Genomic DNA, 12,321 nt, shown 5'->3' with positions numbered 1-12,321 from the left:
AACATGACATCATATTTTAGGAGGACTCCGCCACAGACACACAACATGACATCATATGTTAGGAGGACACTACCACAGACACACAGCATGACATCATATGTTAGGAGGACACTATCACAGACACACAGCATGACATCATATGTTAGGAGAACACCACCACAGACACACAGCATTACATCATATATTAGGAGGACACTGCCACAGACACACATAACATCATATTTTAGGAGGACACTGTCACAGACACACAACATGACATCATATGTTAGGAGAACACTACCAAAGACACACAACATGACATCATATGTTAGGAGAACACTGTCACAGACACACATTACATCATATATTAGGAGAACACTACCACTACCACAGACACACAACATGACATCAAATGTTAGGAGAACACTACCACAGACACACAACATGACATCATATGTTAGGAGGACACTGCCACAGACACACATAACATCATATTTTAGGAGGACACTGTCACAGACACACAGCATTACATCATATGTTAGGAGTGAGCAGTTTCATACGATACACACAAAGTTCGATTCAAATCGGAAAAAAAACAGCCATATTTAGCAAACTTTATGCAATGTATTCCAGATGTGAACAACAGACTTACTCTTTGGCTCTTTGAAGACTCGAGGTCTGCTTCTGGCTCGCTCCTCAGCCTCCTTCAGCTTCTGCTCTCTCTCTGGAACAAGTCAGAAAAACAGAAACTCAATGCCAAGGTAATTGTCTTGGCTGAATACTTTCTCTGTGCCTCTCTGCCCAGGAATGATCCAGAAACTCATGCTTACTTTGTTAATCTCATGTGCCAGAAATCAGCCCGGGCTGGAGTGTGTAGAGAAACCCGCCAGATGTTGTGATTTCCCTCTCAGTAAAAGTGAGCTCTGAACAAACTCGGATCATCCTGACCCACAAATTTTAACACAGCAGAACCCCATCCATCATTTTCATATTCTCACACACTGAACACTGAATCATGGAGAAGCAGTGGCAGCAAAAACTGTCCTGTCCTGTTAGCAGTGTCTTAAGGAGTGTCCCGGGACAGTCAGACACTGTCCTGTGAGACCATGACTGTCCCGGGACAGTCAGACACTGTCCTGTGACTCCTATGACTGTCCCAGGACAGTCATAGGAGTCACAGGACAGTCATAGGAGTCACAGTCATGGAGTCACAGAACAGTGTACAGGACAGTGTCTGACTGTCCTGTACACTGTCCTGTGACTCCTATGACTGTCCCGGGACAGTCAGACACTGTCCTGTGACTCCATGACTGTGACTCCTATGAATGTCCCAGGACAGTCATGAACTCACAGAACAGTGTACAGGACAGTGTCTGACTGTCCTGTACACTGTCCTGTGACTCCTATGACTGTCCCGGGACAGTCAGACACTGTCCTGTGACTCCTATAACTGTCCTGGGACAGTCAGACAGTGTCCTGTGACTCCATGACTGTCCTGTGACTCCTATGACTGTCCCGGGACAGTCAGACAGTGTCCTGTGACTCCATGACTGTCCTGTGACTCCTATGACTGTCCCGGGACAGTCAGACACTGTCCTGTGACTCCATGACTGTGACTCCTATGACTGTCCCAGGACAGTCATGGACTCCACAGAACAGTGTACAGGACAGTGTCTGACTGTCCTGTACACTGTCCTGTGACTCCTATGACTGTCCCGGGACAGTCAGACACTGTCCTGTGACTCCTATGACTGTCCTGGGACAGTCAGACAGTGTCCTGTGACTCCATGACTGTCCTGTGACTCCTATGACTGTCCTGGGACAGTCAGACAGTGTCCTGTGACTCCATGACTGTCCTGTGACTCCTATGACTGTCCTGGGACAGTCAGACAGTGTCCTGTGACTCCATGACTGTCCTGTGACTCCTATGACTGTCCCGGACAGTCAGACAGTGTCCTGTGACTCCATGACTGTCCTGTGACTCCTATGACTGTCCCGGGACAGTCAGACACTGTCCTGTGACTCCATGACTGTGACTCCTATGACTGTCCCAGGACAGTCATGGACTCACAGAACAGTGTACAGGACAGTGTCTGACTGTCCTGTACACTGTCCTGTGACTCCTATGACTGTCCCGGGACAGTCAGACACTGTCCTGTGACTCCATGACTGTGACTCCTATGACTGTCCCAGGACAGTCATGGACTCACAGAACAGTGTACAGGACAGTGTCTGACTGTCCTGTACACTGTCCTGTGACTCCTATGACTGTCCCGGGACAGTCAGACACTGTCCTGTGACTACTATGACTGTCCTGGGACAGTCAGACAGTGTCCTGTGACTCCATGACTGTCCTGTGACTCCTATGACTGTCCCGGGACAGTCAGACAGTGTCCTGTGACTCCATGACTGTCCTGTGACTCCTATGACTGTCCCGGGACAGTCAGACACTGTCCTGTGACTCCATGACTGTGACTCCTATGACTGTCCCAGGACAGTCATGGACTCCACAGAACAGTGTACAGGACAGTGTCTGACTGTCCTGTACACTGTCCTGTGACTCCCTATGACTGTCCTGGGACAGTCAGACACTGTCCTGTGACTCCTATGACTGTCCTGGGACAGTCAGACAGTGTCCTGTGACTCCATGACTGTCCTGTGACTCCATGACTGTCCTGGGACAGTCAGACAGTGTCCTGTGACTCCATGACTGTCCTGTGACTCCTATGACTGTCCCGGGACAGTCAGACACTGTCCTGTGACTCCATGACTGTGACTCCTATGACTGTCCCGGGACAGTCATGGACTCACAGAAGAGTGTACAGGACAGTGTCTGACTGTCCTGTACACTGTCCTGTGACTCCTATGACTGTCACGGGACAGTCAGACACTGTCCTGTGACTCCTATGACTGTCCTGGGACAGTCAGACAGTGTCCTGTGACTCCATGACTGTCCTGTGACTCCTATGACTGTCCCGGGACAGTCAGACAGTGTCCTGTGACTCCATGACTGTCCTGTGACTCCATGACTGTCCCGGGACAGTCAGACAGTGTCCTGTGACTCCATGACTGTCCCGGGACAGTCAGACAGTGTCCTGTGACTTGTTTTGTAACGGTACAGACAACATCTGTGTCCCGAGAGAGAACGGTACATCAGCGCGGACAGCAGCGTGTCCGAACAGCTGATTTTTTTGTAAGGCTTTCGTCACTTTTTTCGGGGTAGTTTTGTATTTTTTATGTCAGGCTTTTTCTTTTCGACATTCTTTTTACATTTTCAGCTATAGAGTGTTTTTTTTCACGCTTTTGTTGCTTTGTTGACACGTCACATGTCCGGTCACATGACCGGTAACCTTTGTGTCGTCGTCCCGTCGTCGATGCAACTTTTTCTGGGTCAACATTTAAAACAAAACCTTTTTTTGCTGTTTGCGCGTCTTTTTCAAAACTTTTGTCGCTTTCCACCAGTGTTTTTTGTCACTTTTTTTTTGACATTTTTGTCACTTTTTTTCCACTTGTTTATTTAATTTTTTTCAAATGCTGTGAAATAAAATACTGATAGTTAACTGATCATTTAATCTACTTGTGAAGAGCGCTGTAGAGAACCATCCACGTGTCTTTTTTTGTGCTGTCAGTTAAACCCATTTTAACAGCGTACATTTTTTTATGGTGAGATTAACGTTCTTTTTGGCCGAGCAAACTTTTTAGTTTTATCAACATGCTGTTGCAACAACTAGTAAGAAAAAACTTGGAAAAACTACAACACCACCCCCCCGGATCTAGCTAGACCGGAAACACAACAACAGGCACGCCGCACACACTGGTTTGGGCTCGCGAGCCGGCCAAAGAGTAGCAGGCTAACGGTACGTTCTGATTGGATGGTGAGCGCGAGACCCCGAAATGGACGCCAATAAGATTCTGAATGGAAAGTTTACTTTTAAAAAGTTGCCGAATGCTTCCATTGACAAGACTAAAGTGATGTGTGTGTGTTTGGTGGTTGTGAACTGAGCTATCATCGCAGCACGTCCAGTCTGAAATACCACCTGATGGCCGAGCTCACAGCTGATGGCCGAGCTCACAGCTGATGGCCGAGCACATAGCTGATGGCCGAGCTCACAGCTGATGGCCGAGCTCACAGCTGATGGCCGAGCTCACAGCTGATGGCCGAGCTCACAGTTGATGGCCGAGCACACAGCTGATGGCCGAGCTCACAGCTGATGGCCGAGCTCACAGCTGATGGCCGAGCACACAGCTGATGGCCGAGCTCACAGCTGATGGCCGAGCTCACAGCTGATGGCCGAGCTCACAGCTGATGGGCTCACGAGCTCACAGCTGATGGCCGAGCACACAGTTGATGGCCGAGCTCACAGATGATGGCCGAGCTCACAGCTGATGGCCGAGCTCACAGTTGATGGCCGAGCTCACAGTTGATGGCTCACAGTTGATGGCGAGCACACAGCTGATGGCGAGCTCACAGCTGATGGCCGAGCTCACAGCTGATGGCCGAGCTCACAGCTGATGGCCATTCAACCCCCCTCCACCCTTGTCAAAGCCAGGCGACAAAAGCACAAAGCGTGCCGATCCACTTCTCCATGTTGATAAGAGCTTTAAAATGAGATTAAAAATAATGGGAAAAAAAGAAATCAAGGGACATTTAGAATAGATAAAAATGTGCGATTAATTGCGAGTTAACTCTGACATTAATGCGATTAATCGCGATTAAATATTTTAATCGTTTGACAGCACTATTTTTTTTTTTTTACAATTTGTTTTGAAGAAACCCAAATTTCTGATATAGAAACTTTTTTTTTGGGAAAATGAGGACAAACAGCAGGGATAAGTTTTGTTGTTTTTCCTCGTATTTTTATTAAATTTTTGTGGCTTTTAAAAAAAACAAATCTTTTCGTGACACTTTTTTTAAACTTATTTTTGGGGGAAATTCTTTCCGAAGCACGCTGAGACGTAACATCTGCATTCTGTCAGCCCTCACGAACACACACACACACACACACACACACACACACACACACACACACACACACACACACACACACACTGACACACATCTGCTTTGTGTTGCTGATGAGTGCTTCAAGCTGCAGCTCAACTCTTCCATCTCTGGATGAACTCCATCAGAAGAGATGTTGGAGGAGGGCTGTCAGGATTTTAAAAGACACCTCCCACCCCTATCAGCTGCCTATTACAGCTGCTTAAATCAGGCAAACGATTCAGGAGCATCACGGCAAATACGGAAAAACTGCAGAATCAACTTAAATTAGACTACCCAACAACATTGATACAGTTTTAAATTAGGATAAAAAGATTATTTGAGTACTAAATGCACACGTGTGCTGCTACTGAGCGCTGCTGGTGATTATGTGGAGATGATAAATGTTAAATTTGCCGACTGTTTTCTGTTGTCTGTTTTTGTTGTGTATTTTAAATATGGAACTTTTGTACTGCTGTCTTGGCCAGGACTCGCTTGAAAAAGAGATTTCTCCTGGTTAAATAAAGGTTGATAAAATTAAAAGACTCAGGAGGAGTTTTTAATCCACAAACCATCAGGCTCCTGAATCAAAACATGACAAACTGCTCAATGCACCTTGGACTTTAAGCCCTGGATCTGCTCTAGTGAGCACTTTAGGGGGATAAGGTTTTATTATATGTATGGGTAGGGGTATCTGGGTGGTATATTTTTATTTTTAGTTTCTTATTAATTCATGTTTTTAATGTAAATGTAATTATGCATTTAGCTATGAGATAGCACAGTTGGAGTGGAGTCAGGAATGCATTTCACTGCTTGTTGTAATTGTATGGCTACGCATGTGGCAAATAAACTTGAAACTTGAAGCTGCAGAATCATCTCAACTTTCACCTGAAGCCCAGATAGCAGCGAGCGTGAAAACAGGAAGTGGCCCCTACTGACCCCCCCCCCAGCCCTGACCCCCCCCAGCCCTGACCCCCCCAGCCCTGACCCCCCCAGCCTGACTCCTGACGCGGTAATATATCTCCCGACTCGCCTTGACAGCCGGCTGACCTCGCTGCAGACACGTGGCCAACCACAGCTGGATGGGATCACTTTTACTGTGATACACAAACAGAGACACATACACACACACATAGAGATACACACACAGAGAAACACACATACACACAGAGACACACACACACACACACACACACACACACACACACAGACACACACACAGACACACACACACACACACACACACACACACACACACACACACACACACACACACACACACACACACACACACACACACACACACACACACACAGACACACACACACACACACACACACACACACACACACACACACACACAGACACACACACACACGCACACAGACACACACACACACACACACACACACACACACAGACACACACACACACACACACACACACACACATACCCGTTTTTATTACTCGGTGAGGACTCATGACATAGCGAATGACCATGGGGACCCTTTCTAAACTACTATTTCTAAATGAGCTAGAGACATGCTTTCAACTCCAAAATTTCTTTTTTGTTTCTGGGATCCTGAAAATCATTTAAAATGTTAGGATTTCACAAATAAAGGTCAAACCTGACTTTCACCAACCCTATGGGGACACATGGCAAATTCTTTTAATATTTATAATATTTATACCCCATTCCATTGAAATACTCCTCCTTCTATTATATAAATTTTTTTTTCAGCTATAAAGACCTCATATTTACTTTTATCACTCGTTGTTGTATATTACAGGTGAAATAATTAAAGTAGCCACCAGGTGGCGCTTCCATGGTTTTTGTTTTTTATATTTTGATGCTCCTCTTGCCTGTCTTAAGTTTGTTTTGGCCATTTAATGTCACAAATGTTTTCTGATTCTGCAAGGGTGGACAAGCTGGTTTAAAGAGAGTAGCTCTGCTCCGCAAACAGACCTGCTATGCCCTATCCTCCACTCAAACTCCAGACTACTGACATCACAATAAAACCGCTGATCATATTTAGACCCTATATACCCTCATTGATAAACATATAAAAGAATATACATACTTTTTTTTTATTTACTTTCAAAAAGCTTTAGAGTATATTTGACACAAGACTGTTCTACAAAGCTACTGAAAGTAATGTAAAGGGCATTTTAATGACTTTTTAATGAACACAGGACTTTGTATGCTGTACGAAAATGTAAAACAAAATGCCAATTAGAATTTGGCTAAAACTCATTTGAGTTGTGTGTTTGAACCAAGTGCACTCCATACCAGCGAGGTGGGGGTCCGGTCCACTTACAAAACAAGAATTGAATCAATAATATAACACACTATCTTGCATGCAGAGTTCTGTAAGCTTCTCCTACATGTCGAGAGGAAAACTAAATATAATGCAAAGAGGCTGAATTAGGCCAGTTTATCAGAATTTAAAACCAAAAATAAGCAATTAAATTTTGGACACATCTAAACATAGTGACCCCCTCTCATATTATCAAGTGCCAAGAGATGAACAAAAATGGACACCCGCTTACCCAGCTGAGTTCACAAACCTGTTCCACCAAAGCATCAGGAACATAACCAACAACTCAACTAGATTACACCACAGCTTAAACAAAACTACATCATCTATTTTCCAATGGATGATGTAGTTTTGTTTAAAAACTACATGTTTTGTTGCTCTAAATCAACCGGACACCATAGCAGATTATTTGAGCATGGTTACGGATCGGCACAGTACAGACTGAGTGCGCACAGCCTTGCCATTGAAAACAGGTGACAAAGGAAAACCTGGCTCCCTGTAGAGCAAACGCTCCACTGATTGCACCCTTAGTGAGCCTAAAACAGAGCCAAACTTCCTCACTTAACATGTCAAATATATAAACATTTGGAAAATATATTTCCAAAGAATATATATAAGAACCAAAAGGTTTTCTATAGCTCTCAGATTAAATTAAATTACCAGTCCTACTAGGAGAAGACACTAAGAGCTGTGAGCAGGCAGCAGTCTGTGTTGCTTCCATAAACGGAGGGACAGTGAGTGATAGCAGTCGCCTGCAACTTGTACTTGTTTTGTTAATTTTTCTTTGTTTCCTGTCGGTATTGTTCCAACCAACCTTTGACTTGTAGTACTTTATATATTCTAGTTCATTCAGGAATGCCACAGAAGCAATGGTGTTTACATTGCAGATTAACTTTATTATCACAACTCATCCATATACAAATTCATTTGTCCTGGCTCTTTGCTTCCTTCTCCTTCACCTCTTTCTCTTACTTCCTACAAACCTGTCTGTCTCTGCCGACCTCGATTTCTCTCTACAAACTTTTCTCTCTCTTTACCTCTGTTTCTTATTTTAAAAAAGGTTCAGGAACGCTTTCTCTTTCTACACACCCATCTATCTCTCCCTACATAGTCTCTCTCTCTAATATACATACCTGTCTCACTCTCTAATCTACATACCTGTCTCACTCTCTATTCTACATACCGGTCTCTCTCTACATACCTGTCTCTCTCCTTTCTACATACCTGTCTCTCTCTACATACCGGTCTCTCTCTACCTACATACCTGTCTCTCTCATTTCCTACATACCTGTCTATCTCTACATACATACCTGTCTATCTCTCCCTGCAAACCTGTCTCTAAAAACCTTTCCTCTCTCTACAACCTGTGTCTCTCTCTACCTCCATTTCTCGAACCACCCATGACCCACTACCACAATGTTCTTTAGGATAAAAATTTAAATTACATCACTCAATGAAATAATAGTCAGAGCATGTTGACATATTAAATTTGAAAACAAAAGAGCTATAACAATCTTAATAAAATGTCTTTGCATGCTCAGATATGAGCTGAATTGAAGTTAGCGCTGTACCTAGTTGTGGGATTGTAGAAGAACTTAGATGGCAAAAAAGAATTATGTTCAGTGATTACAATTTAGATTTCCATTAGTTATTTTCTAGACGCTTTAAAGTGTCAATGCGGTTCTTCACATAGAACTTAACTGCCTTCCAGCTCCTTCCCTAAGCACCTCTGAGGATCCCTTGATAGATGCTTCACACTGGGCTTTGCCAGGAACCCTGCCAGAGTTGATGTTGTCCATGAGATTGATTGATTGAGATCTCCACAGCCTGGACCTCCTCTGTGCTCCACTTCTTTTCGCCATTTTTGATGAACCTTAGACAAAAAGTAAGGCCAATCAATGTAAAATTGCTTGCAGAGTTTAAAGATTAAAAATCTAAAATGATGGGTGTCTGGACAGTAGTAACTAGGTGGTTTCTATTGTCGTGCTAATAATAATAATAATAAGTAATTTAGACTGAAAAAACTGTAAAAGTGTGGTTGTTACAAAGGGGACTAGATGGCAACTAGATGGTTGCTAGATGTTACCTCATAACCACCTAGGGCTGCACAATAGAGACACAGCACATCGCGCGTCATACTCCCACCAGAGAGGAAAACATCTTTCCGCTCTACATCGACTTGTATTGGATGAAGGTGCCTCATCTTCAATTTTGTCTGCTGGCAAACCGAAACAGTCCTAAAAGCTGCTGTGTGGTGATATTTACTACCAACAATGTATAGAACCCAGAACCTAAGTTTTCATAAGTTGTGGAACCGAAAAACTGAGCTTTTATGATGACAAAAGTGGATATATACGTGAGGAATCAGCAGAGAGAATGGTTAGACTGTGGGATTCTGACACTAAGCTAACAATATGCCCAATGTTACGTTTGCAGCAAGCATTTTATTAACAAGTCAAATATCCAAATGTCAGTTTTAGACTAACTACAGTCTGTAAGGTAAGCTAACACAGGTAATGTTGGACATAACTTTAGTTTAGTGTCAGGATTCCAGTCTTCCCATTCTTCCTGCTGATTACTCATGTTTCTGTTGTTTGCTAGAAGACGGAATAAAGAGGAGAAAACCTTGACACAACACAAGTAAACGGAGGGCAGAGAGCTGTTTCCCCTCTGGTGGGGGCAGGACTTAAATACGCTTCGTCTCTATATGGAGAAAAAAAAATAAATGCTTTTCTTTTTGTCACAATATACATTTTACTTAAATTTAAAATTCATGATGATGTAATATTTTTGTTGGGGTCTTTTTCCTATATCTGAAAAAACATGATTTGTAGGCCAGGGTATCTCTGTTTCTTCAATCTACATATTGCACTTGGCCATATTGTGATTTTGATAATATTTTGATTAATTTTTTCAGCCCCATAAGTCCCTAACAACTACTTAGCAAAAACCAAGCAATGCTCTACCAACCACCTGGTTGGTACTGCACTTCCTTTTTAGCCTTGATCTGGCTGCAAGTAAGTACCAGTTTCATTTACTTACTGACAAAATCAGCTTTATATCACATAGGACTACGTAAATAACATGAGACATTTGTACATAGCTGACCAGATCCCTTTTAGTTAAGCTCACATGCAAATTCACAATTACTTTTATGGCTTTGTAAATCATTGTCCAAAACCAATTTTTACGTTAATCTTGATTGCTATACCTATGTGAGTACTGACGAAAAATAAAAAACAGCCAAATCAGTGCTAGCAACACAGAGCTGCTGCAGCTAATGCCCAGAGCTCCCACTGAGCTAAAACGGCAGTTTTGGGGGCATAAGATAAAGTGTGTGAGAGTGCCTTTGTGTCTCTTAACAGACACAAAATGCAATTAAAATGTCTGTACAACATGAACAGGGCCCTTACATGACAACTAGATGCATTTGTGTTCAGCCCAGCCTCTGTAATAATCATCACAAAGCAGTTCCTGTGTATTTGTAGCATTTATATCCATTTTGTGTGTGATCCATCTAGCGTTGGTGAGTAGGAGTCTTGTCTGTGTTGATTGTTGTGGTTTCCTTAGCCGGGCTAGCAGGCCCGGCCGGGCGTCCAACTTCTGCTTCCTGCCTGCCCTCCTGGCTTACCGTGGCCGACAACAATCCAGTGAGCGCCCGCTGGTCTGGTGGAGGTCTTCCAGAAGACCATTCAAGCCTTTGCTGTGAAAATTTTATTTTATTTCCCCCTCAAAAATAGGTAATTGAGCACTGTAGTGGTTATGACCATATTAATGACTATGTTACTACATGGAAGCAGGCCAAATGATGCCTGTTTCTTGTGCAGTAACAGCCTTACTGAAGGCTAGCTCTAGCTCCATAGTTACATTACTCCAAGCTTCTTCCTTTGTGAACACCTCCGCTTTTCACTCTTCACACGACGCTCCTCCAACCTGCACACTGTTTACCTTTTCCTGCTACAACTGAATTCAAAGCGGGACTTTAGCACGAGACTACAGCTAAGCCGTCTGTAACACTATTTTACTGTACAAGGCAAACATAATTTGGTCCGTTTCCATGTAGTTACATAGTCACTAATATGGTCATAATCACTACAGTACATTTACAGTACTACTACTACATTTTTGAGGTGGGAAATAAAATTTTTTGCAGCGAAGGCTTGAATGGTCTTCTGGAGGACATCCACCAGACCAGCGGGCGCTCGTTGGATTGTTGTCGGCCAAGGGCGGGAAGGAAGCAGAAGCAGGGACGCCGGCCGGGCCTGCTAGCCCGGCTAAGGAAACCACAAAAATCAACACTGGCAAGACTCCTACTCACCAACGCACACAAAAATGGATATATATGCTACAAATACACACAGAACTGCTGTGTGATGATTATTACCAAATAATTATATTAATAATATTCCTGGCTGAACACACTCACTCATCCCAGACGGCAGCTAGCAGCTAAGAGGGTAGGTGAATTTAAACAATGGCTAAGTTGCTTAACGCATCTTGTTGTCATGTAAGGGCCCTGTTCATGTTGTACAGATGTTTTAATTGCATTTTGTGTCTGTTAAGAGGCACAAAGGCACTCTTTATCTTATGCCCCCAAAACTGCCGTTTTAGCTGAGTGGGAGCTCTGGGCGTTAGCTGTATTAGCTCCGTGCTGCTAGCACCGAATCGCTCATATTTTTTTGCTATCGACGGTACTCACATACAGTAGGTATAGCAAGATTAATGTAAAATTGCCAGGAGTTCTCCTTTAATACTATTGATTACAGAAAATGCCATATCATTAAATACCAAATTTAAGTACCGGAGGAGTAGGCCAAATCCCATCAGTGGTAGTGAGCCAAATTTGTATATTTTCTGAAAATGGCTCAGAAAAGTATTGGTCTAGAGTTTAAGATGTTGGGTCTTAAAGTTCAATGAGGCTGTGATTAACCTAGAGTTTTAAACAAGCGCAAATTTACAATAGCTGCGACCACTTAGTGCTGTGGAACGGTACCAGGTCCGTCGGACTTAACAGGTTAAAACCAAGACAATTTCCCCACTACT

At 43.4% G+C, this 12,321-nt stretch overlaps 1 protein-coding gene across 1 annotated transcript in view; it reads right to left on the bottom strand.

Moving 5' to 3' along the window:
* aebp1b (AE binding protein 1b) overlaps positions 1-6,460 on the bottom strand; it is a 35,069-nt gene extending 28,609 nt beyond the window's left edge. The window contains exons 1-2 of the mRNA XM_028579220.1: positions 6,415-6,460; positions 632-703 (exon numbers count right to left, since the gene is read on the bottom strand). Coding sequence (XP_028435021.1) covers positions 632-703; positions 6,415-6,460 — 118 coding nt within the window. The remainder of the gene's footprint in view (positions 1-631; positions 704-6,414) is intronic.
* Between the last annotated feature and the right edge of the window lie 5,861 nt (positions 6,461-12,321).

The sequence above is a fragment of the Perca flavescens genome, chromosome 5 (genome assembly GCF_004354835.1).
Source record: "Perca flavescens isolate YP-PL-M2 chromosome 5, PFLA_1.0, whole genome shotgun sequence".
Taxonomy (NCBI): domain Eukaryota; kingdom Metazoa; phylum Chordata; class Actinopteri; order Perciformes; family Percidae; genus Perca; species Perca flavescens.
This window is presented reverse-complemented; position numbering and strand designations above follow the sequence as displayed.